General features: G+C 52.9%; 1 protein-coding gene across 2 annotated transcripts; it reads left to right on the forward strand.

The window, feature by feature from the left end:
• The first annotated feature begins 1,440 nt into the window (after positions 1-1,440).
• SERINC2 (serine incorporator 2) lies at positions 1,441-24,596 on the forward strand. Of its 2 annotated transcripts, none has more exons than XM_047792999.1 (10): positions 1,441-1,491; positions 11,678-11,839; positions 12,728-12,918; positions 13,882-13,961; positions 14,365-14,502; positions 15,433-15,602; positions 17,517-17,607; positions 17,910-18,051; positions 22,333-22,548; positions 24,030-24,596. In XM_047792999.1, the coding sequence occupies exons 1-10, from the start codon at positions 1,441-1,443 to the stop codon at positions 24,163-24,165; spliced, it is 1,377 nt and encodes a 458-aa protein (XP_047648955.1). In that variant the 3' UTR covers positions 24,166-24,596. The 2 variants fall into 2 exon arrangements, with proteins under 2 accessions (XP_047648955.1, XP_047648956.1); XM_047793000.1 differs by lacking the exon at positions 1,441-1,491 and adding an exon at positions 3,494-3,684.
• The last annotated feature ends 473 nt before the right edge of the window (positions 24,597-25,069 follow it).

A 25,069-nucleotide genomic window follows, 5' to 3' on the forward strand; every position in this document is an offset into this window, starting at 1 on the left:
GTGTTCCTGAGCTTGGCCCTGGGCATCTACATGGCAGAAGCTAAGAGAACCAGCTATGGAGTCTGACAAAACCTGGGTTCTATCTTTGCTCCACCTGTAATTACTGTGTACATTTCATATCTGATGTATGTAAGTGTTACTTTTCTTTTTTGCTTTTTTTTTTGGTTGCTTTTTAGGGAACCACTTGCTGTATATGGAGTTTCCCAGGCTAGGAGTCTACACTTGATCTTAGCCAAAAGGCCGAGAAGCGATAGGCTAGGAGTCTAATTGGAGCTGCAGCCGCTGGCCTACGCCACAGCCCCAGCAATGCCAGATCCAAGCCACATCTGCGACTTACACCACAGCTCACGGCAACACCAGATCCTCAGCCCACTGAGCGAGGCCGGGATCAAACCTACAACCTCATGGTTCCTAGTTGGATTCCTTTCCAATGCTCCACAACGGGAATTCCTGTGAGTGTTAGTTCTTAGACTATCAACTTCCTAATCTGTTAAATGGGAAAATATTTCCCATCTTAAAAGCATCTTACAAGAGATGCTCTTAGCAAGGTGCCTGGGTATTGTAAGCACTTAAAAATTTTTGCTGTAGATATTACTATTGTTGTTAATTCAGGCCTTTGCTTCAAAATTTCATGTGCCCTTTGCGGGGAGGGAAGCCTTGGTGGGGGGCTGTGTATGGGGAGTGTGGGTGGATGGTGTCTTGTGAATGCCTCTCCCCAGATGCTCCCCCAATCCCAAGCTCTCATTATCCACATGAATATTCATAAGGCATAGCTTCAGCCCTGCTCTGTAAATGGGTCAGAAGCAGGAAGTGGAGGCCAGTGCAGAGAGCGAGGCCCAGGGGACAGGAGGCTGAAAGCCAGAGTGCATCTGAGGCCCCATGGACGGGAGGATGGTGAGAAGGTTGGGCAAGAATGGTTGGGGGGCTCTGGGGGGGCACAGGGGGCTTGAGAAGGGGATTGGCCCGTATTGCAGATTTGGAAATTGAGGCCCAATGAGATCAGATTAGAGAATGCTTAGGGTGAGTGGCCCAAGAAGCCAGACCCTTCTTCCTCTGGCATCTGGAGAGTTGAGCATCTGTCTGGGCTGGGTGATGGGCACAGGCAGATGGACAAATGACCCCTCTGCAGGTTTCTCTCAATGGACATAGTTTACATGGCATTATGTGGTTGGAGGAATGGGGTGGTGATTCTGAATCCCAGCCCTCCAGTGAGACAGGCTCTGAAAGGATTTGCCAAGATCACACAGCTCCTGACTGTGATCTTGCCTTTGGAGGTGTCATCGTGATTCTGGCCTCCAGCAAGAGAGTCAAGACTGGGAAAGAGGCCAGTGGGCTGGTCAAGATACCAAGAAATGAAGCCACTTTATCCACCTCCTCATTTCATCTCCTGGATAGTCCCCTGAGATAGCTGGAGCAAACACGATTATCTCCATTTTACAGATGAGAAGCATGAGGCTGAAAGAAGAGGAGGCACCGAGACAAGGTTACAGAGTGAGTTGTCTGCAGGATGGGTCTGCCCCTCTGTGTAGGGTGATGGCGGGATGTGAGAGCCCAGCTTGCTTCCATCTTGGGTGGAGTGAGGCCAGGACAAGGCAGCACACCACCCTGCTCTGGGAAATTTCAATCTAAAAACTCAGCCGAGGCTGTCCCTCTACACTTGCAGTCCTATTAATCCCTCCTTCCTTTCAGATAACTGCCTGTTTCTTCCAATGCTTTCGGGATGCTCACAACTGCTCTCTGAGGTTAAGCCGGCTATCCACGCCCATTTCAGGGAAGGGGTGGAGATGCAGGGAGACGTGATCCCCAGGGTGGCAGAGGATGTGAGAGGGGGTGACAGAACAAGAGTCTCAGGTGTTGCTCACTGAGGTCTTGGGCATTTTTCTGTTGGACCAGGTCATGGAAAAGGAGGGGTTGAATGGTGGAAAATTTGGCCCTTGGGGCAGAAGTGGCAAGAGGAGCTGACTCTGGAGTTCCCTGGTGGCTTAGTGGTTTAAGGATCTGGTGTTGTCACTGCAGTGGCTCAGGTCACCGCTACAGTGCAGGCTCAATCTCTGGCCCCAGAAGTGCCACATGCCGAGGGAGTAGCCAAAAAAAAAAAAAAAAAAGGTGACCCTGGGAAGGACAGCCACAAGAAGGCCTGCTTCAGACTGCTGGGTGGTGTCATTCCAGGCATAGAGGATGGCTGGGTAGAAGGTGACAGTGGAAGAGCTTTTTCTGAATCAGACTGTCCATCACAGTGGACAGTGGAATGAGGAAAGTGGGCTTGGAGTAAACATTTAGGCATTCTTTGAACCTGTTTCCTCATCTGTAGATTGGGATGGAGTGGGAGTTAATCTACTTCTCAGGGTTACTGTAGGCCCTGAACGGGACCATTTAGGTGAAAGAGTTTAGTATGACCTTGAGCTGCGTGGTAACTTTAGTTATTCGTGAGGCCGTAAAGGAGTCCCGTGTTGTAGAAACACAGCAAAGGAGGAGGTTATTTATTCCTAATGGGGCCGGGTAGTGGTTTGGGGTGTGTGTGGTTCTCTTCACTGAGAAAATATGGGATGTGAGCAAGGCTTTGATGCATAGAGAGGGGGATAAAGAGAAGAACTTTCTAGGGGGAGGGTAACCTGTGGACAAAAGTGTGGAGGAGGGAAACTGCAGGGTATGTTTGCAGAACAGTCCTGGCACAATTAATGGCCAAGCCTCGCACCTCATGATTCACCAAGGAAGTAGTCAGGCTGGATCTTTGGCCCTGGGGCCAGCGTTGAGGCACTCAGATTTTCTTCCCTAACATTATCCCATCTATGGTTGAGTGAGGAGAGGGTTGGAAGGTGAACTGAGAGTAATTACAGAGCCCTGCTTCTGGGACTCTCTCACCTGCTCCTGTAGGACCATCCAGCAGGCATGTAACCCACTCACCGCTCTTGACCTCCTGAGCTGGGGGCCAGGTTTGGGCACCCCTGAGGAGTGATGAGCCGCCCAGTGGGAGTGGCTCCAGGGAGCATGTGGTCCGAGACAGGAGTCAGTAGAGCTTGAAGAACAGGGGGATGGAGGGGAGGACAGATGGAAGAGTGGGAGGCCAGGTTTTGGGACAGGGAGCGCACAGAGCAAGCATCTACTATGTGTGGTAACAGGCTCCCTTTTAGGTAGGTATCTTCGCTTTACTGAAGCTCAGAGAGGTGAAATGACTTGCCCATTTCTTTGTGCAACAATTCATCATTCAACACTTAGGCATTGGGCAGAGAGTCTCTAGGCCACGGGCTGAGGTGTAAGGGGTGACCGTCTCTTGGCTTCTGCCCCCTGCGGTGAAGTGGGGGAATTGTGAGGTCGCGTCGCGGCCTCGCTGGGACCCGACCCCAGGTCTCACTATTTCCAAACCATCACTTTGGATCCGGACATGAGCCCGGGCCAGAGTCGGATCTGGTTGCGCGGTCGCTGGGATCCCCGGTCCCCCCACTTTCCCTACGGTCGCCCAGCGCACCTGCCCCAGGTGAGTCCCTGGAGGCCCCGAACGCCGCCGGAAAGTCGCGAGCGGATTCGGCAGGTGGGGGCGGGGCCGTGCCGGGGCGGGGCCAAGGGCGGGGCCAGCCCGGGGCGCCCCGAGCCTGACAGGATCCCGCGCCCCTCGGTCCGCGCCCGGCGCCCTGAGCCGCCGCCGACATGGGGGCCTGCCTGGGCGCCTGCTCCCTTCTCAGCTGCGTGAGTCCGGGCCGCCTGCCCCTTCTTCGGCCTCGCACTTTTACCCCGTCTTCTTCCTCCAAATAGTTTCTTCTTTTTCCTTCCTCCAAACTTGTCTTTCTGGGCCCGCACCCCGCCTCCTCGTGCCTCCGGTCCCCCAGCTCAACGAGTCTCCCCACCCCCATCCCAGGCCCGCGGGCGCCGGGGGACGGCTGGTGTCTGGGGCTCAGGTTACCGCAGGGGAGGGGGAGGGGCGCGCCCGGGCGGGGGAGGGGAGTGTCCGGGGCCGGCGCGCCTCCCGGGAACTGGGGAGACGGAGGCCCAGAGCCCCGGTCGGGGTGGGTGCTGCGTCCCCAGCTCAACTTGCTGTCGTCCTGGCGGGGCGCCTCTCGTTCCCCTCCCGGGCGCTCTGACTCTTTGTGTGGCCTGCCCGGCCCCTGTCTCTATCCTGTGCGCCTTTCTCTTTCTCTGGCAGTGTCAGTCACTCTGTCTGTCTGTACCTGCCGTTCTACTTCTGTCATTTGTATGTGTCTGATATCTGTGGGTCCCTTCGTTTGTCCGCCTGTCTTTGTCCACCTAAGCTTCTTCGTGTGTCATTGTCTGTTTCTGCAGTTTGGTGTCTGTCCCCCAGGGTCTGTTAGCCGGTCCAGTGTATCCGTGTCTCTGTGTTTTGTCTGTGTCTGGTTCATTTTGGCTCAGGCTAACTCCTGGGCACTTCCCTAATGAGCCCCAGACCCTTCCCCTGTGGGCCCCAGAGCTGAAGTGGGTGGGGGGTGGGGGGTGGGGGGTGGGAAGGAAGCCCCCTCCCCCCCTTTCTAAGCCAGTGTTGAGTGAGTTGGGCACTGGTTGCCACTGGCCCAACTCTGGGTGGGAAAACCTGGGAACTGAGGGAGGTTGGGGTGTGCAGGGGGAGGGAGTACCTGGTCGCCTGGACTTGGGGACCTGACAAACAGTCAGCCTCCGTTTTGGGGCTGCTGCCAGCAGAGGGGAGGAGCATCAGCCAGACCCCGGCTGGGAGGCCCCTTCTCCTTTCGCCTTTCCCAGCCTCCTCTCCTTTTCCTCTTCCCCTCAGTAGATCTAAGGTTCTTTCAGGCAACCCCCTCCCGCTCTGCCCCACACAAAGCGGAGCCCGGAGAAAGGGGGGCCGTCTGCTGGCTGCTGAAAATCAGACTTCTTTTCCTTTGTCCCTGATTTGTGTGTGTGTGAGGATGGGGGTGTAGGGGCGGAGAGCTGGGGCATCTAGAGATTTACAGCCATTTTCTGAGAATGAAATCTAAACAGAGAGGCTACAGAGTGGGTCCCTGGACTCTTGTCCTCTCTGGGCGTGCATTTTCCCTTCTGTGAAGTGTGTGTGTGTGTGTGTGTGTGTGTGTGCACCCACAGAAGGAGGAATCAAGAGCTGGTCCTTGAGATCCCTCCCTGCCCAATGAAACCAAGTTTTGGACTGGGGCTGTGGCCGGAAAGGGTTTGCTTCCCAGTTGGGGAAGGAGAGTTTCCTCAGTGTGGACTAGAATTCCGTCCACAGGGCTGGCCTGAGGGCAGTGGGGGGAGGTTTGCCTGGAGACTTGCCATTTCCCTGTGCCTCTGCCTCCTGGTCTGCCGCCCTTATAATGCTGCTGGGAAAATTTAAAAGTGCCCTGCCCTGTTCCTGACATGTAGTGATTGCTCCAAATAAGAGGTATTGTTGTTATCATTTTAGAAAGGTGGGTGGAGAATTTCTTCTGGAGCCAAGTGCTGCTCTCTGAGTCAGACTCCTGCAATGCTGAATCAGAAGGCACCTGGCAGGCCTGCTCCTATACCTAGTTTACAAATGAGAGGAAGCCGCAGCCCAGAGAGGTTAGCTGACTTGCCTAAGGTTGCACAGTGAAAGGAGGAGGAACTGCCCAGTCGTGATTAAAATCTGATTCTGGAGTTCCCGTCGTGGCGCAGTGGTTAACGAATCCGACTAGGAATCATGAGGTTGCGGGTTCGGTCCCTGCCCTTGCTCAGTGGGTTAAGGATCCTGCGTTGCCATGAGCTGTGCAGACGAGGCTCTGGTGTAGGCCAGTGGCTACAGCTCCGATTCGACCCCTAGCCTGGGAACCTCCATATGCCGTGGGAGCGGCCCAAAGAAATAGCAAAAAGACAAAAAAAAAAATCTGATTCTCAGTCCAGGCTTCTGACTGTATCTTCCCTCCCGTCCCATCCTGGGTGCTGAGGGACAGGGTTGGCCCAGAGCGGCATTGGGAGATTTGCTTAGTGAGTATCTAAGACATCTGCAAGGGACCTGCTCTTCCTATCAGTGGCCTCCCCTTGGGGTTCTGACCTCTGACATTTACTGAGTACTTACTGCAGGCCAGACGCCTGCTCAGCCCTTTACCCATTACCATCCCATTACCGTCCCGTGAATGACACAGCTATCCAATTTTATAGCGTCCTTACTATAGGCCCAGAACTGTCCAGTAGTAACCCAGACCCAGCAGTGTAGTGAGCGCTGTATATCTATATCTACATATCTTCATTTAATCCTCACAACCACCCTGATGAGGAAGTTAATATTATCCCCATTTCTCAGCTGAGGAAGCTGGATCAGAGAGGGAAGGTGATTTACCCACAGCCACACAGTATTAAGTGGTGCAGTTAATAATAACAGCCTCTTTCAATGGACATTTGCCACACAGGAGTGAAGTTCTAATGGGGGGGGAGGTTGCCAGGCATCTTCAGGGGGAAATTTTTTGTTTTTGTTTTTTAGGGCCACACCAGCAGCATAAGGAAGTTCCCAGGCTAGGGGTTGACTCAGAGCTGTAGCTGCCAGCCAATGCCACAGCCACAGCAATGGGGATCCAAGCCATGTCTGTGATCTACACCGAAGCTCATGGCAACTCCGGATCCTTAACCCACTGAGTGAGGCCAGGGATCGAACCTGCATCCTCATGGGTACTAGTTAGGTTTGTTGCCACTGAGCCACAACGGGAATTCCAGGGGAACATTTTGGAATACATGGGTCAGTGGGGAAGACTTTTGTAGCCTTCCCGCCATGATGCATTTGCATCTGCACATCGTGGCTCTCTTGGTCAGCATTTATACCAGGCGGAAGATGAGTCCTGGCTGGGAGGGGATGAGGTGGGCCCACAAGGGATGGGAGTCTCCAGCCAAGCCCACCCATGGTGATTTGGACCTTCAGGAAATACTTAGGGAGAGCCTTCTAGAGGAGAGGGTATGTGAAAGGCCTTTGGGTCACACTGACTGTTCTGGGTCCTGGCTTGGCCTCCTCCAGATGGGTGACCGAGCGCCTCTCTCCTTGTCTATGTAGTGGAGAGAACCGTGGCCAGAACCCTCAGCTCGGGAAGGTCGTTAGCATGATGCTGGCGCGCAGTGGTGGCTCCATCAGCACTTGTGAGTGATAGACTCTTGGAGACCACATTCAAGGAAGTGGGGAAGCAGATGAAACCCGGGACTCTCTGATGGGCTCCAGGCCACTGCACAGCCCTGCCCAGAAGCCACGGGGGAGAAAAGAGCCTTGTCTGAGGTCATGCTGCAAGCTGGTGGCAGGGTCAAGAAAGGCCCCTTGCCTCTTTGCGCTGTGTGCTCTGAGTAGTTTTGGGTGACCTCTTCGCTCCTGTGTTTTGTCTAGGGTGGCTCCGCCAGTTCTGGGGTGCCGCAGACCCTTGCAGCTCAAAGACGCTAAGACTCAGGGGTTTCTTAAGTTGCGAGTTCTCCTTTTTTTTTTTTAAGGGCTGTGCCCAAGGCATATAGAGGTTCCCAGGCTAAGGTTTGCATCGGAGCTGCGGCTGCTGGCCTACATCACAGCCAAAGCAACATCAGATCCAAACCGCATCTGCCCACTATACCACAGCTCATGGCAACGCCTGATCCTTAATCCACTGAGCGGGGCCAGGGATTGAACCTGCATCTTCATGGATACTAGTTGAGTTCTTAACCCATTGAGCCACAGCAGGAACTCCTCATGTTCTCTATTCTGAGAGCCTGGCTGGTGCTAAGAATCTGTATCAGCCAGGCTCTTAGTATTAGTGTTTTGGTGCTTTTCCATGGCTGCCTTTCCCCTGAGTGCTTTTGGGGAGGGGGGCAGGGCCTGTAATCTGAGTGCAGGAACAATTTCGTAGTCTGCCTTGGCTTTTCCTGTTGCATCACAAGCAGAACCTGTATTGCTGTCAGTCTAGTGGCTTTCATCTTTCCTGCCTCTGTAACATTCCTTGGAGTCACTAGGCCACCACTGTCCCCTGGTTTGGGACATTAAGGTCATTTGCAGTTTCTTGATATTCTAATAAGCTCATACAACCTAAAACTTTGTGCCCATTTTAGTTTTTTTTCTTAATTTAAAATCTTTATTTTTAAATAATAAAGTCAACTTTATAATATATAATTTATATGTAACCATGTTTAGTTACAAATACTCATTTAAGGGTTACCAACACATCCGTTCCATCCAGCAGAGAGATTCCCTCTTAGGGGAGTACCATGTTGTATTGATGGGCATATATTTTCAGCTTTCCCCTGTTATTTTCCGGGTGTGAGCAATGCCACAGTGGACTTGCACGTGTATGTGTGTGTGCACATGTCTGCCTTTACTCCCATGGACCATACTTCTTTAGGAAGAGGTTCTTTTGGGAGTGATCCCCAGAGGTGGAGTGGGAGTCAGAATGTAGAACAGTTCCAAGGATGCTCCAGAAGCAGCTGGCTGGCTGTGTGCATTTTTCTCCCCCTGACCTGGTCTCTCTGGCTACCGGCCAGATCCTTGGAAATCCTGAGGTTTCAAGTATCAGGCACACCTGGATTTCAATCTCCAAGAACCAGAGTGAATTGAAAGGCCAGCTCCCAGACTGCGGTGTCACAGCTTTTCTTGGGTGTCAAATGTCTCCAATTGAAATAGTAACAAGCCAGAGCCAGGCCCTGACCTGGTTCCTTGGGCACTTGGTTTCTGGGATCCCTGCCTATTGGTCTCTCTTGGTTTTCTTGGGCATTGACGGGATTGCTTTCATCATTGGGGTGTTTTGAAATTAAATGAGACTGCCATCCATGATTTAGCAGGCCCTGGTGCAGACAGATGTGACCTCGAATCCCAGCTACTCATCTAGTTTGCTTCGTGACCCTGGTCATGTCACCCCTCTGAGTCTGTTTCCCTATTCGTAAATGGGAGGTTATAACACACTTCACAGTGTCAGTGAGGCTTAAATCTAGACAAAGTGCCTACCAAAGTGCCTGGGACAGAGTAACTCATCTCATAAAGGGAGGCTCTCGCTATTGTTACTTGAATCTCAGCAATGGTGTCCACTTGCTCTGTGACTTCTGGCAAGTTTCTTAACCTCTCTGATCTCAGAATGACTTTTGGGTTATAAAATACTTTTTCTGTCATTTCCTTATCTTTTCACCACCATCCCCTGAAGGTGGCTATGGATAGGGCTCAGGGCTCGGGGTGGGGCTGCAAGATATAACCAGAAGTTGCTGCATGGGTGGACCATTATGATATGGGTCATGAAGAAAAATGTCCTTCTGCATTCATTTAGCATCTGTGTTGTCCTTGGCTTTGTGGGTGGGAGAAATGGGTAGGAAAGCACATTTCCAGTGGCATTTCCTGTCTGGGGGAGAGGTGACAGGGAGACGGGAAGGCAGCTGCACCTCAGGCAGAATGGACTTGTGCCAAGTCCAGAGAGCAGGGGCTGGGGTCTCAGAGGAGCAGGGAGCCCTTTTCAGCCTGCTCTCCCCAAAGCTGATCACTCAGCTAAGGCTCTTCCTGTCCCTCCTGGCTTTGGGAAGTGATGCCCAGTGGCAGTGGATGCCCAGTGCTCACAGGACGAATACCTGGGTCCTACACTTGGTCGACCTTACCACTCACTTGCTCTTGAAACTTTGGCCACAGGGCCTTCTTTCCGTTCCTCCCGTGCCCAGCTCCTGCCAGCCCCAGAGCCACCACAGGCTCTGTTCCCTCTCTCTGGAACACTCTTCCTTCCTTCTGGCCAGGAGAGTGAATCTTCATTGTTCAGCTCTCAGCTTAAATGTCACTTCTTCAGGGAAGTGACCTGCCACCCCCAATCTAAACGAGGCCCCTGCCAGTCACTCTTGTGGCAGCATGTGTTTCCTTCTTCGAACTTGCCATGATGGGTATAATCATTTGTGGAGTATTTTTCCTGCTCTTGGATGCTCCAGGAGGGTGGGGCCTGTGTCTTTCTTGCCCTCTAGACTCTTAAATACCTGAATGAAGAGGTGGGGCTGGGAGTTTCCACTGTGGCACCATGGGATCAGTGGTGTCTCTGCAGTGTCAGGCTGCAGGTGTGAGCCCTGGCCTGGCACAGTGGGTTAAAGGATCTGGAGTTGATAGCAACTGCAGTTGCAGCTTGGATTTGATCCCTGGCCCTGGAACTCCATATGCCGTGGGGCGCCCAAAAAAGAAAAGGAAAAAGAAAAAGGAAAAGAGAGCTGGGCAATCTGGGGGAAGAGAAACAGTTTATGAGATAAATCTGGGTGTGGCCCTATTTCCTCCAAGGCAGGGCTGTAGAACTGGCCCCCAAGGAGTGAGGCTAGAGCTGTGAACAGTGTGGCATCACCAGCTCCCAAGTGATTTCAGCCAGCCCCAGGGAGGAAAGGGGCTGACAGAGGGCAGAGGAGCCTGAGAGGGAAAGGGCTGGGACGCTGCCTTCCCAAACTGGTGCAGCCCAAGCAGGATATCAGAGCCTCTCACATTCTTCATTCCACTCAGTTGGCAGATGTTGGTTTATCAGCGCTTGCTGTTTCTCGAGGTCTCAACATATGCCTGGTTCATTGCCAGACACATTACATTTGTTCAACAGATAGTCACTGAGCTCCTGATGATGTGCCAGGCATGGTTCCCATTTCTGGGGACACCATGGTGAACAAGACAGACAAAAACCCTTACCCTGGTGCGGCTTGCATTGCTCTCAGTGGGAGGGAGGCAAAAAGAAGCAAACTACGAAGCCAATCAGGTGGTAGGAAATCCTTTGGAGAAAAATAAAGCTGGGAAGGGGGAAAAAAGCCTGAGGGAGTTCTAATTTAAAATCCCTATTTTGGAGTTCCTGTTGTGGCTCAGAGGGTTAAGAACCCGACTAGTATCCATAAGGATATGGTTCAACCCCTGGACTCGCTCAGTGGGTTAAAGATCCCATGTTGCTGTGAGCTGTGGCGTAGAATTCAGGTGCGGCTCAGATCTTGAGTTGCTGTGGCTGTGGTGTAGGTTGGCAGCTGCAGCTCCGATTCAACCCCTGTCCTGGGAAGTTCCATATGCCTCAGGTGTGGCATTAAAAAAAAAAAAAATCCCTATATCATCCTTAGAATGGTCATGTGAGAAGTAGGTACTGTTATGATTCTCATTTTACGGAAGAAGAAACTGAGGTTCAGGGAGGTTGAGTAAAACGTCACATAGCTAATCAGTGACAGAACTGGCCTCCTGGATTTTTTTTTTTTCTTTTTGGGGCCACACCTGCAGCATGTGGAGTTTCCCAGGCTAGGGGTCGAATGGGAGCTATAACTGCTGGCCTACACCAGAGCCACAGCAACACCAGATCCGAGCCGTGTCTTCGACCTACACCACAGCTTATGGCCACACCGGATCCTTAACCCACTAAGCAAGTCCAGGGATCAAACCTGTGTCCTCATGGATGCTAGTCAGATTTGTTTCCGCTGAGCCACAACAGGAACTCCTGGATTTTTTTTTTCTCCCACTCTGCTTCCTACTAAATAAGAAACAGTGGGGCCCCAGCTCTCTCTCTCTGAAGCGAGTGCTGAAATAGATCCAGGTTTGAATCTGGTACTGTTGCTTACTGGCTGTGTGTCCTCGTGGGACCCCACCTCTTCCAGCCTCTCCCAGCCTTGACCTCCCCCTTGAGCTTGAAAGTTAAATGGGGTGACGTCAGGGGAAAAGATATTCCCCTTTGTGGTGGGGCACAGGCAGGCTCAGCGTAGGTTTGGAGGTCTTGCATGGACAGTTGGTGAGTGCTGCATGCCTGGGCAGGGAAGGGGAGAGGAGGCAGAGAATGAGGCGCTGTCCCCTGCCCTCCCCCAGGCATCCTGCCTCTGCGGCTCTGCCCCCTGCATCCTGTGCAGCTGCTGCCCCTGCAGCCACAACTCCACATTGAGCCGCCTCATCTTCACGGCCTTCCTCTTCCTGGGGGTGCTGGTGTCCATCATTATGCTGAGTCCCGGCGTGGAGAGTCAGCTCTACAAGGTGAGCCGCTGCGGGACCTGGCCTCTAGGGGAGGCTCCGCTGCCAGGCTTGGGGCCCCAGCTGATCCAGAGGCGGGTGGGAGTGTCCAGTACACCTGTGATCCAGGCTTGGCGATGGGAGGGTTATTTCTTCATGTGGGGGTGGGTTTGAGTCCCACATGGGGATTCTTCTTTCTCATAAGCCATGGTCCCCTTGGGAAATCTCACAACTCATTATTGTCCCCCCCCAGACACTGGCCTAGGGCAAGCTTTCCCTGCTTTATTTCGTTTTCACTTTTTAAAAAGTTTTATTAAGTATAGTTAATTTACAATGTTATGATAAGTTCTGCTGTGCAGCAAAGTGATTCAGTTATACCTGTACACATGCTTTGCCTGCTGTAATGCATAAGCCCAGTTTGAGGATCCTGAGTCTTTCTTTTATCTCAGTGTTTCATAGCCAGTGGGACAGTTAGGCCAGAGGCTCTGACACACTAGTGTGTGTAGAGGCATGGATTCCCTAGAAATGCAGAATCTCAGACTGCACCTTGGAGACTCCAGCTCACTAGGCCAGCGGAAGCTCAGGGGATGCTGCTGTAGCGGGTGTGGACAGCAGCACATTGGGAAATCCTGCCTTGGACCATGTGCCCTGCATTCCTGGGGCTGTGGGGACAATAGTAGGGATATTAACAGATAATAACAAGTTCTAACTGGAGTCTGTCCCTGGGGGCTCCCTCACCTGACTTCAGCCGCAAAGCTGGGTGGGAATGGAGGTGGGCGGTGGATGGAGGTGAGCGGCTTGGGCTGCCTCCTGTCCAGCCCTCCCGGGAGAGCCTCCTGCCTGGCACCCTGGGCAGAGTCACCCAGTTCTTGGTGGGGCACGACCTTCCAGCTGCTCTGTCTGTCTCCACAGCTGCCCTGGGTGTGTGAGGAAGGGACCGGGTCCACCGTTATCCTGCAGGGCCACATCGACTGCGGCTCCTTGCTCGGCCACCGCGCCGTCTACCGCATGTGCTTCGCTATGGCAGCCTTCTTCTGCCTTTTCACCCTGCTCATGATCTGCGTGCGCAGCAGCCGAGACCCCAGGGCCGCCATCCAGAACGGGTGAGGAGGGGCCCTCCTACGGCGGCTTTCCCCCCTCTTCTGCCTGTCTCTAGCCATCTCCAGACCCTACCCTCAGACCTAGGAGCTGCTGAAGCTAGGAGGGCACAACATGGAAATCAGCTCATTTAGTGGTTCCTATTTCTCAGATGAGGAAACAAAGCTCAGAAAAGGCAATAATAGCCTTTTAGTTCCCATTGTGGCTCAGTGGTGGTGAACCTGACTCGTATCCATGAGGGTGTGGGTTTGATCCCTGGTCTTGCTCAGTGGGTTAAGGATCCAGCATTGTCATGAGCTGTGGTGTAGGTCTCAGACGCAACTTGGATCTGGCATTGCTGTGGCTGTGATGTAGGCTGACAGCTGTAGCCCTGATTAGACCCCTAGCCTGGGAACTTCCATATACCGTGGGTGTGGCCCTAAAAAGATGACAAAAAAAAAAAAAAGGTAATAGCATGCTTAAGGTCACACAGCAATTTAGTAACACAGTTGGGGTTCCAACCCAGGTGACCATTCTCACCCCCCCTTTTTTTGTCTTTTCTAGGGCTGCACCCGCGTCATATGGAGATTCCCAGGCTAGGGGTCTAATCTGAGCTGTAGCTGCTGGCCTACACCACAGCCACAGCAACGTGGGATCTGAGCCACATCTGTGACCTACACCACAGTTTAGGGCAATGCCAGATCCTTAATCCATTGAGCGAGGCCAGGGATTGAACCCACAACCTCATGGTTCCTAGTTGGATTCGTTAACCACTGAGCCACGCCGGGAACTCCCATCCTCACCCTTAATTGAACCTTCCTTCTGCCCCTTGGGGCTTTTTCTAGGGCCAGTACAGACTTTCTGTGCCCTTCAGACTTTCAGAAAGTTCTTTTTCCCTCTCCTGGTACCTGCTCTTTGGGGATGGGGGTCTGGGGTTCAGGCCTGAGCCCCTGCCCCCTACTCAGCTCTCCTCGCCCTTCCCCCCATAGGTTTTGGTTCTTTAAGTTCCTGATTTTCGTGGGCATCACCGTGGGTGCCTTCTACATCCCTGATGGCTCCTTCTCCAACAGTAGGTGGCCTTGGAGGGGAGGGATGGGAGCTTCCAGGAGGGAGGAGGTGGTGTTTCCAGAGGGAGGAGCAACGGCAGGGGATGTGCTTTGCGTGCAAACCCCAGGCTGCTGGCTGGATTCTTGGTCCCTCCCCAGGGCACAGTACACTGGTGTTTGGCCATATGGCCTTTGGGCAACTTGAGGTGGGGGAACCCTCTTAGACCTGACCCATCTGTGCATGGCTAGGGGCTCCCTGAAGGGGGGTTGGTGTCTTTGCTGCTTCTCAGTGTCCCCAGGGCAGGGCGTGGCACCAATGATTGTTGAATGTATAAAATAAGTGTGAGGGAGACCAGGGCAGGTGCCTGCCCCAGGCTGCTGCCCCACAGCCAGACCCCCTCGCCTCCCTCCCCTCTCCCCACCTAGTCTGGTTCTACTTTGGCGTCGCGGGCTCCTTTGTCTTCTTCCTCATCCAGCTGGTGCTGCTCATCGACTTTGCGCACTCCTGGAACCAGCGGTGGCTGGGCAAGGCTGAGGAGTGTGACTCCCGAGCCTGGTATGCAGGTCAGTGCCGCCCTGGTTTCCTCATGTGGGGGCTGGGCTACCTGATAAGTTGGGGTCCCTGGAGCTGAATGAAGACCTGGAGGGTATCTCAAGCTGCCTCCCACCTTAGGGCAGGAGCCTCGCGGACTAAGGCAGCTGCAGGGAAGGGTGTGTGGGCACAGGGGCAGCTGATTGGCGGGATTGAGGAGGATAGGAGGAGAGCTGCACTGGAGAGGCCTTGGAGTGCTCTGGTGGAGCAGTCCCTGCAGGACAGGCCGCGCACAGCCAGACCAGACTTCCAATGATACCTGGTCATTGGAACCACTGTGGCAGGGAGTTCCTGTTGTGGCTCAGTGGAAACAAATCTAATGTCCATGAGGATGCGGGTTTGATCCCTGGTCTCGCTCAGTGGGTTAAGGATCTGGCGTTGCCGTGAGCTGAGGTGTAGGTCGCAGACAAGGCTCAGATCTGGCATTGCTGTGGCTGTGGTGTAGCCGGCAGCTATAGCTCCAATTCGACTCCTAGCCTTGGAACCTGCATATGCCACAGGCGCCGCCCTAAAAAGACAAAAAGAAAAAAGAGAAACCCCTGTGGCAGAACACCTCCCTATTCAATTCTTTCAGTTCTTCTGAACAGATCAAAAGAAAGGCTCACTTGAGGGCTGGTTTGGTTTTCAACTCCCTGATCACCGTGCATCTAGTTCACTTTCCGAAAGACTTCTGTATTCCTTGTCCCTGTTTTTATGGTGACCTTAGCTGCAGCAAGTGAATCATTTTAGTTCGGTGGGGGGGGGGGGGCAGGAGCTCGCAAAGGCTTGGAGATGGACGTTTAGGAGATGCTCCTGGAAAGAGGAAGCTGGGGCCTGAGATAGGAGGACTGCCAGACAAGCCCCCTAGAGGACTGGGGGTCCCTCCGCCTCCTGACCCATCTGCCGCTGCCCCTCCTGCCCAGGCCTCTTCTTCTTCACCCTCCTCTTCTATGCGCTGTCCATTACGGCCGTGGTGCTGCTGTTCGTCTACTACACCCAGCCCGACGCCTGCTATGAGAGCAAGGTCTTCATTGGCCTCAACCTCACTCTCTGTGTCTGCGTCTCCATAGTCGCCGTCCTGCCCAAGATCCAGGTGAGCCTGCCTGTTCCTGCCTGCCTGAAACCAGGCCCTTCAGTGTGTGCGACTTCTTGTAGGAACCTTGGGGTCCTGGGGCTGGGGCTCTCAGTCACAGGGGCTTGAGCCAAGAGTGTGGGCTCCTAAGTCAGCCTCCCTGGATTAGAGTCTTGGCTCACATGTTTACATGCTGTGTGTCTTTGGGAAAGTGCCTTAACTTCTCTGTATCTCTCTCTTCTAATGTCCAATGGGGATAATAACACTATTTGGAGTTATTTTCAAGATTGAGACCATGTTCGTGAACACTTAGAACAGTGCCTGACATGTGAATATCCATTAGACATTGGTTATTGTTATCATTATTTTGTTGTCATGATTGTTTTTATGCAAATCAGGTGAACATTAGGAAGGGTCCCTGAGTGACGATTCCTAGTCCTCTCAAGAAGTGATGTTAGAAGGTGCAATTCCAGTTTCCAATCTCAGACCATCTGGGATAATAGGTGGGGGCTAAGAAAGCTTCCTGAGTCCAGTGATATTTCACGGTTTAGGATATCGGCCCACCAGGGGTTACAGAGGTAGCTAGATAGTCTTTGAGAGTCTTTAACAGAAGCAGAGTTCTCCTTTTTGGCCAGAGCCTCCATTTCCCAGTGAGAAAATTGAAGCCTAGAGAGGGTGATGCTCCTGTCCCAGGTCACACAGCAATCAGTATTCATTCGGCAGATACCTCTTGAGCACCCCGTGTGTACCAGGCACTCTTCTAGCTGTTGGGGTTACAGCTGTTAGGAAGAGGAATAAGAACAACAATAGCTGACAGTTCATGGCATCTATCATGTCATTTATCCTAGCGCCGTCATCACCACCACTTTACCGATGAGGAAGCAGAGGCTTAAAGGAGTAAAGACACTTGCCTAAGGTCGCACAGTAGTAAGGGGTGGAGCTGGGATTTGAACCTGGCTCCAGAGCCTGTGCTCTTAATCACAGGGTTCTGATTCACATTTTCAAATGTGTTTGGGAAGGGGTGGGAAAGAAAACCCAGTAGGAGAGGAGGCCAGGTGAGGTAATTTTTATAGTAAGTGCTATGTGGAAAGTAAAAGAGGGCATGGCCTAAAAGGGAGGTGGGCTGGCAGGGCCAGGGGCTGCTGCAGTCAGGGTTTGGGGGCCCTTTTAGGTGGTCCTTTTTGAGCCGAGGCCTGAATACTAAAGAGAGGCTGCTGGTGCAGAGATATGGGGGAGGAACATGTTGGGAGAGGGCAACGGCCCTGAGGTCGGAGAGGATTTGGTAGGTGCCACTGTGGCTGGGGGGTAGTCAGCAGGGAGGAGGCAGGCAGCCGCCAGGGGTTGGGGGCGGGGGGTGGTGAAGATGAAGATGGGGTAAACGAAGGAGGGCTTTAACTCAGAGTGTGAGAGACACACCCTTGAAGGGTTCTCAGCAGAGGCACAAGTGGGGAAATCTGTTAAGAGAAAGAATTATGGAAGTTCCCATCATGGCTCAGCAGCTAAAGAACCCAGTTAGGACCCATGAGGATGTGGGTTCGATCCCTGGCCTCGCTCAGTGGGTTAAGGATCCAGTGTTGCCGTGAGCTGTGGTGTAGGTCGCAGACGTGGCTTGGATCTGGCGTGGCTGTGGCTGTGGTATAGGTGGGTAGCTGTAGCTCTGATTGGACCCCTTGCCTGGGAACCTCCATGTGCCGTAGGTGCGGCCCTAAAAAGCAAAAAAAAAAAAAAAAAAGTGAAAGAATTATGGCTCCACTTTTGGGTGGGTGAGGTGGGCGATGGGTGGCCTGAGTGGTGTGTCTTCCTAAAGGGTGTGAGCTGGGATGGCCCCAGGGTGGTGGGGGTTTCTGAGGTCCCTTGGCTGGATGAGAGTGGGCTGGGTGGGGTCTGGTGTGCCTGGGTTGGGCAGGGGTCACACTGATGGACACCTCTTGCCAGGATGCCCAGCCCAACTCCGGTCTGCTGCAGGCCTCAGTCATCACACTCTACACCATGTTTGTCACCTGGCTGGCCTTATCCAATGTCCCTGGTGAGTATAGGCCTGAGTTCCAGGAGGCCTGGATTTGTTCCTGGGCCAGCAGTGGCCCTCTGGGGAGCTGGAGACCCTCAAAGGTGACTGGGTTATCCCAGCCCCAACTCATTGTGAGACCTCATCTTCAGGGAGGTGGGAGGATGCCTGCTGTTCCTGGAGTAAGTACCATCCCTGGGACTTGGATGGTGTGTTGTGTGTCTGTCTGTTCATTGTCTGTCCATCTGAGCCCATCCTCAAGGCTTCTGGGCTACTCAGACCTGGCCTGTGTGGGCTGAGGATGACCCTGCTCCCATCCACAGACCAGAAATGCAACCCCCACCTGCTGACCCACTTTGGCAACTGGACGGCCCTGGCAGGCCACGAGGGCTATGAGACCCAGTGGTGGGACGCACCGAGCATCGTGGGCCTCGTTGTCTTCATCCTGTGCACCCTCTTCATCAGGTAGGGTGGGGGCTGGCTCCTCAGAAGGAATCATGATTGGGAGCCCTGAGCCAGAAGTGAGGGGAGAATGTGGGAGCCGGGACTCCCAACTGGAAGGCGCCCTCAGCAGGCAGTGCATCCAGCCCCTGCATTGTGCTGGTGGCAGTGTAGGCGGGGCTGCACTTGCCTTCTGGCCCAGGGCCCTTTCCTGCACACCCGCTGCTACACGGCCAGCTCAGTTGGGTGCAGGCAGCTGTGGGGCCAGGGCAGGAGCCTGGACTAGGGCCAGTGGGTACAGGCTTCTGTCACTCATCTGCTATGTGGTCTTGGAGGTGAGTGGCTTCACATTCTGGAGCTTCACTTTCCTCTTCAGTTAAAGGATGATAACCTCTAATGCTCTTTATTGTGGCTTGTGACCCCACACTCTCCCCTGAGAACGAGCAACTTATTCTTAAGATCACGAGGACTTTTTTTTTTTTGGTCTTTTTAGGGCGTCACTCGAGACATATGTATCTTCCCAGGCTAGGGGTCAAATTGGAGCTACAGCTGCTGCTGGCCTATGCCACAGCCACAGCAACGCCAGATCCGAGCCACGTCTGCTACCTATACCACAGCTCATGGCAATGCCAGATCCTTAACCCACTGAGCAAGGCCAGGGATCGAACCTGCATCCTCATGGATGCTAGTCAGATTCATTTCCACTGAGCCACGATGGGAACTCCACATGAGGACTTTTTTAATTTATTTTTTAATTTTTATTTTTTGCTTTTTGGGGCCACCCCCTTGGCATATGGAGGTTCCCAGGCTAGGGGTCTAATCAGAGCTACAGCTGCCAGCCTGCACCACAGCTCACGGCAACACCAGATCCTTAACTCACTGAGTGAGGCCAGGGATCGAACCGGCAACCTCATGGTTCCCAGTTGGATTTGTTTCCACTGCACCATGACGGGAACTCTGAGGACTTTTTTAAAGGGGCATCTTAGCAGTGCTTATCAGTGTGGACTGTGGAGCCAGACTGCCTGCATTTGAACCTGGCACTATTGCTTGCAAGCAGTGTGATCTTGGGCAAGTCACTCAACTTTTCTGTGCCTCAGTTTCCTTATCTGTAATGGGAATAAAAATACTAGCTGCTTCCTTGGATCACTGAAGGGTTACAATATATATAAGGGTTACAGTGCCTTATATATATATATATACGTATATATATATATACACTTAGAAAGGAACTTGGCAAGTAGTAGGTGCCAAATAAATGTTTGCTGGTATTACAAAGAGCTGTGAGCATTTGCACAGCTGGGTGGCTGTGGGCGGCTGATTTGTGTCACTGGATGATAACATTGAATATGGTTATGTTGACTCTGGCAGACTCACTTATTGCCTCATTGCCCAGCATATTTCAGGTGCCACTTTCTGTATTTGCCCTTTACTCCCTGGAGGGCACCTCTGCCCTGCTCCCCTGGTCATTTGTCCTGGGTGGTGCCTATTTGTCTGTGGGCCACACACTTGCCTCCAGGCCCCTGAGCTAGTACATTTTGAGGCTTGTTTTGTTTTGACCTTTTTCAAAACATTTTCTTGATGTTCCCGTTGTGGCTCAGCAGGTTAAGAACCCAACTAGTATCCATGAGGATGTGGGTTCAATGCCTGGCCTTGCTCAGTGGGTTACGGATCTGGCATTGCCACAAGCTGCGGTGTAGGTCAAAGATCTGGTGTTGCTGTGGCTGTATTGCATGCTGGCAGCTGCAGCTCCTCCAATTCGACCCCTAGCCTGGGAGCTTGCATATGCTACAGGTGCTGCCTAAAAAGAGAAACAAGACAAAACAACAGCAACAAAAATATTTTCTATAAGTTGGGGCATTTCACGTATATATATCTCTTCTTTGTCATCTCCTTTGAGTCCTTTGGAACCCTTTGATCTGGAAGGGCCCATGTCACCTCTGAGGAGACTGAGACTCAATGAGGAGCAGCCACTTGTCCGAGGCCATGACACAGTGGCTATGGAGCTTGAGCCCACTGCCCTGTCTCCGCCACCTCCCAACCCCATCCCTCCCCATCTCCCTCTCCATCCCTCACCTGGACACAAAATTGTGCTTCCTGATGTTTCTTATACTCACTCAGAACCCGGGGCCTGTCTGTTCTTTAGCACAATTGTTTTGGTTTGTTTTAGCTGCACCTGCAACATGTGGAAGTTCCTGGGCCAGGAATCAAACCTGTTCTATAGATGTGACCTGAGGCGACTCTGGATCCTTAACTCACTGTGCCACCGGGAACTTCCTTTAGCACTGTTCTCAAAACACAGGATGCAAAGAAGCATAAGCAGCCACAAGAGCCAAGGCCACTGGTGATGGCTCTTGCTTCCAGCTTGATGTCCCAGATCGAGGCTCATGTGCACTAAACTCTCAGCACTGTGTTTGGTGATTGGGGTGCGCTGAGGCTCAGCAGGGGGTGTTTTCTCAGTGTGATGGGGTGGACTGGGGTCTAGGTCTTATTTCGCTTTTTTTTTTTCTTTTTAGGGCCGCACCTGCGGCATATGGAGGTTTCCAGGCTAGGGGTCAAATTGGAACTGCAGCTGCTGGCCTACACCACAGCCACAGCAACTTGGGATCTGAGCTGTTGTCTTCGACCTACACCACCGCTCACGGCAACGACAGATCCTTAACCCACTGAGCGAGGCCAGGGATTGAACCCACAACCTCATGGTTCCTAGTCGGATTCATTTCCACTGTGCCACGACGGGAACTCCTTCCCTTTTTTTTCAAGATATAGGTTGGATTTTCAAAATGATATGTGTCTCAAATACAGTGTTTTAAATACTGTTAAAAACATCAAGACCTCATTATAGAAAAGCAATGACAAAAAAATCATTCTTCTTTATTATGAACATAAAGGGGAGGCAATGGGTAACAATCCTTCCTTAAAACAAATAAAAGAACAAATTTAAGAGCAAATGAACATTATTATGAACATTATTAGTGCCTGTAGTACCTGGTATTGTTGTAGAAACTCTGGCCTCTGTCCGCCGACGTGGAGACAGAGTTTTGGGTTAAAGAAGAAAATAGCTTTTATTGTTTTGCCAGGCAAGGGAGATCACAGCAGGCTAATGACATAAAGACTGTGCCTTCCTTTGGGAGAGAATAGGAGTTGGCTTTTTTTTTTTTTATTTCTTTATTTTGGTATTTTTGTCTTTTTTAGGACCGTACCTTCGGCATATAGAGGTTCCCAGGCTAGCGGTCCAGTTGGAGCTATAGCTGCCGGCCTATGCCACAGCCACAGCAATGCCAGATCCGAGCCACATCTGTGACCTACACCACAGCTCGCAGCAACGCTGGATCCTTAACCCATCGAGTGAGGCCAGGGATAGAACCTGCAACCTCAGGGTTCCTAGCCGGATTCATTTCCGCTGCACCATGACGGGAACTCCAGGAGTTGGTTTTTTAGTTGTGGGAGTGGAGAATAGGCCCGCAGGTAAGGATTAGGGTAGATGCAAGGTTTCATTCTTCAAAGCTGATGTTTAGTGCTCCCAGGACTGGTTCTGGTGGTCCTGGAATGAAGGATGCTTCATCAAGTAGTTCACGTCGTCCATTTGTTGGGGATGTTAGTTCTGCAGAAGAGCTCAGAGATACTGTGATGTATATTCCTCGAGGAGGGACAGGACCCTGCCCCAAGGCTGCACTATTGTTTCTGGACTGTTCCTCCCTGGTCTCTGCATCCTCTCCCTTCCCTGATTTGTAACTGTTTGAACCTACCCTTTGGAACTCAGCGAAGGTCATGGAGGCTGAATGAGGCCCACTTCCTAAAAACCAAAAATGGGGGACAGAATGGCTTTTGTGCCCAGGAGCCCCACAGAATCCTGCTCCGTTTCATTATGGTCCTTTGCAGTACTAGGTTCTCAGTGCATATTCATGGAGAAGGCAAATGAACAACCAGAATACCAGGGTCCGTTTATTTAGTTTCTACTCTATGCCAGGCACAGTGCTAGGGGCATCTCATCCTTATTCTGTTTAATCCTCCCAGCAACCCTGTAAGGGAGGTACTGTTATCCCTGATTTTATAGACAAGGAATCCAAGGCTCAGAAAGGTTAAGTTTCTTGCCTAAGGTCACACAGGGAGTGCGGGTAGAGTTGGGAGTCAAAGCACTTTATTAACTCCTGGGCCCAGGGCCACCAGGCCACCGGCTCCCAAGGCTCAGGGACCCTGGGGCCCACAGCCACTATGACCAGTGCCATGGTGGGCATGAGGCCTCTGATGCTGTCCACCTGCCCACCTTGGCAGTGACGACCGCTCTCCCTCCTACCTCCCCCACAGCCTGCGCTCCTCCGACCACCGGCAGGTGAACAGCCTGATGCAGACGGAGGAGTGCCCACCGGTGCTGGAGGCCACGCAGCAGCAGCAGATGACAGCCAGCGAGGGCCGGGCCTTCGACAACGAGCAGGATGGAGTCACCTACAGCTACTCCTTCTTCCATTTCTGCCTGGTGCTGGCCTCTCTGCATGTCATGATGACACTCACCAACTGGTACAGGTACGAGGACGGAGTCTCAGTGCCCGTGTGGAGTGGGCTACATGGCTTGTCTTCTCTGCCCCCTGTGGGGTTTTCCTGCTGCCTGCCAAAGGCTTGGGTGTGGAGGCGTCTCCATAGGACCCACCATGGTGCCCGCCCCATCTGTGCCCCAGTTTCCCCACCAGTGCCTCGTCTGCTCAGTAGCTGGTACCTTTGCTAAGTGCCTGGCTGGCTAGTGTGGACCACAGGTGGTGAGGGTGGGTCTGCGCAGGGCAGACCAGATTTACAGATCAGGGGTGGCGATTTGGGTTATGGGGTCAGATTTGGGATTCATGGTTGGAAGGTTAGCATTAGGGTATAGGGTCAGAGTCAAAGCCACAGGGTCAAGAATAGGAATCATGAAGTCAAGAGTTGGGGCCATATAAAGTCACAAATTTGGGAGTTCCCATTGTGGCCCAGCAGAAACGAATCCAACTAGGAACCACGAGGTTGTGGGTTTGATCCCTGGACTTGCTCAGTGGGTCAGGGATCTGGCATTGCCATGAGCTGTGGTGTGGGCTGCAGATGTGGCTCGGATCCTGCACTGGGTGGCTGTGGTGTAGATTGGCATCTGTAGCTCTTATTAGACCCTTAGCCTGGGAACCTCCATATGCCTAGGAACCTCCATATGCGGGTGCGGCCCTAAAAAGCAAAAAAAAAAGAAAAAAATTACAACTTTGGTCATTTGGTTAAAATTGGGGTTATGAGGCCAGAAAGCCAGGATTGAAGTGGCCAGGCCAAGGAGCTAAGTTCAGAGTAACAAGATTAGCGGCCAGGACTGGGGCCTATGGGCCAAGGGTCAGAATTGAGATCAGCGATATCAGAACTGTGTGAGGAGTTTCCATGGTGGCTTACCAGTTTAAGAACCCAACCACTATCCCTGGCCTTACTCAGTGGACTAAAGGATCCAGCGTTGCCACAGTCTGTGGTGTAGGTCACAGATGTCCCTCGGATCTGGTGTAGCTGTGGCTGTGGCATAGGCTGGCAGTTATGTCTCCGATTCAACCGCTAGCCTGGGAACCTCTATATGCCATGGGAGTTGCCCTAAAGAGAAAAAAAAAAGAAAGAAAAGGAAAGAACTGTGGTTATAAGGTCAGGGATAGGGTTGTGGATGGGATTGAGGGTCAGAGTCAAGGTTAGAGGTCAGGACTGAAGTCAGGAGCTTCAGGGTGCCAAAGTCAGAGAACCGGAGTGAGGTCATAGAATTAAGATTGCAAAGTAAGTGACCAGAATCAGGTCACAATATGACAGCCTAGGATTGGGGTCAAGGTTGACATTGAGGTCAGGGTCAGGTCTGTGGTTCAAGGTCAAGAGCTAAATGTAGGGTCTTAAAGCTAAGTGTCAAAAGTATCAGAGATGGGGGCCGGCTAGAGTTACAGGGTAAGAGCCAGAGGTGAAGTCTAGGCCAGGACTGAGGTCATGGGATCAGGAACCAGGCTCACTGGGATGGTGGTGTGTTCCAGACCCGGTGAGACCCGGAAGATGATCAGCACGTGGACCGCCGTGTGGGTGAAGATCTGTGCCAGCTGGGCTGGGCTGCTCCTCTACCTGTGGACCCTGGTAGCCCCCCTCCTCCTGCCCAACCGCGACTTCAGCTGAGGCGGCCCCCTGCAGCCAGCCCACCTGGTGCCTCGGGGCTCAGTGACAGCCAGGCTGAGCCCTCACCCTGCCCCACCTCCGGGACATGCCCCTGAGCTGGGACCCTCTTAGTGCCTTCGGGGAGGAGGAGCATCAGGCCTGTCCCTCCTGCTCCCCCGCTCCCCCAGCTGCCTCATTTCCCCTTGCCCCCACTTGCCCTCTTGGGAAAAAAGGGCCCCTTGTTCTAAGGCTCCCCAGGAGAGGGTCCTGAAGGAGAGAAATGCTGAGAGCTGCTCAGAGAGGGGGAGCGCTCGCCTCCATGGGGTGCCCAGCACTTAGGCCCAGGTATTCCTGACCACGTCCCCCAGGGCGCCCTGTCCCCCTACTGGACTCTGTGCCTTACTGAGTCTCTAAGACTCTGCCAATAAAGAAGCCAGTGCGTGTGCCTCCCATGTCTGTGCCTCCCCACCCTCAGGATGAGCCCTGTCCCTGCTGAGACCGTTGTGGGGGCTGGGAACGGAATGTTGGGGCCGGGGTGCTGCTCTGTAGGAGTCAGACCATGAGGGGCCTCAAAAGGCAGACAGAGAGGCCTGGGCTCTGTCCCCTGGCTCATGGAGATCCTGGGAGTGGGGCCTAGAGAGGAAGGAGGGGCTTGGAAAAAGGGAACCTGGGAGGTCAGAAAAGGGGGGCCTGGGGCCGTGTCCACAAGGGGGATGATGAGGCCAGAGTCAGGGTGGGGAGGGGGTCATGCGGAGTGGCTGAGAGGCAGTCTTTGGGCCAGCTTACCCATGCCCACCCTGAGGTCCTGCCACCTCTAACCCGCCTCCAGGGTCCTGCTGAAGAACTTGTCACCACCCTCCTCTTCTTCCTGCCATGGTTGGTTCGTACCTGCCCTGGGCTGGCTGCTGGAGGAGTTCAGAGAGGA

This window comes from Phacochoerus africanus, chromosome 8 (assembly GCF_016906955.1).
Source record: "Phacochoerus africanus isolate WHEZ1 chromosome 8, ROS_Pafr_v1, whole genome shotgun sequence".
Taxonomy (NCBI): domain Eukaryota; kingdom Metazoa; phylum Chordata; class Mammalia; order Artiodactyla; family Suidae; genus Phacochoerus; species Phacochoerus africanus.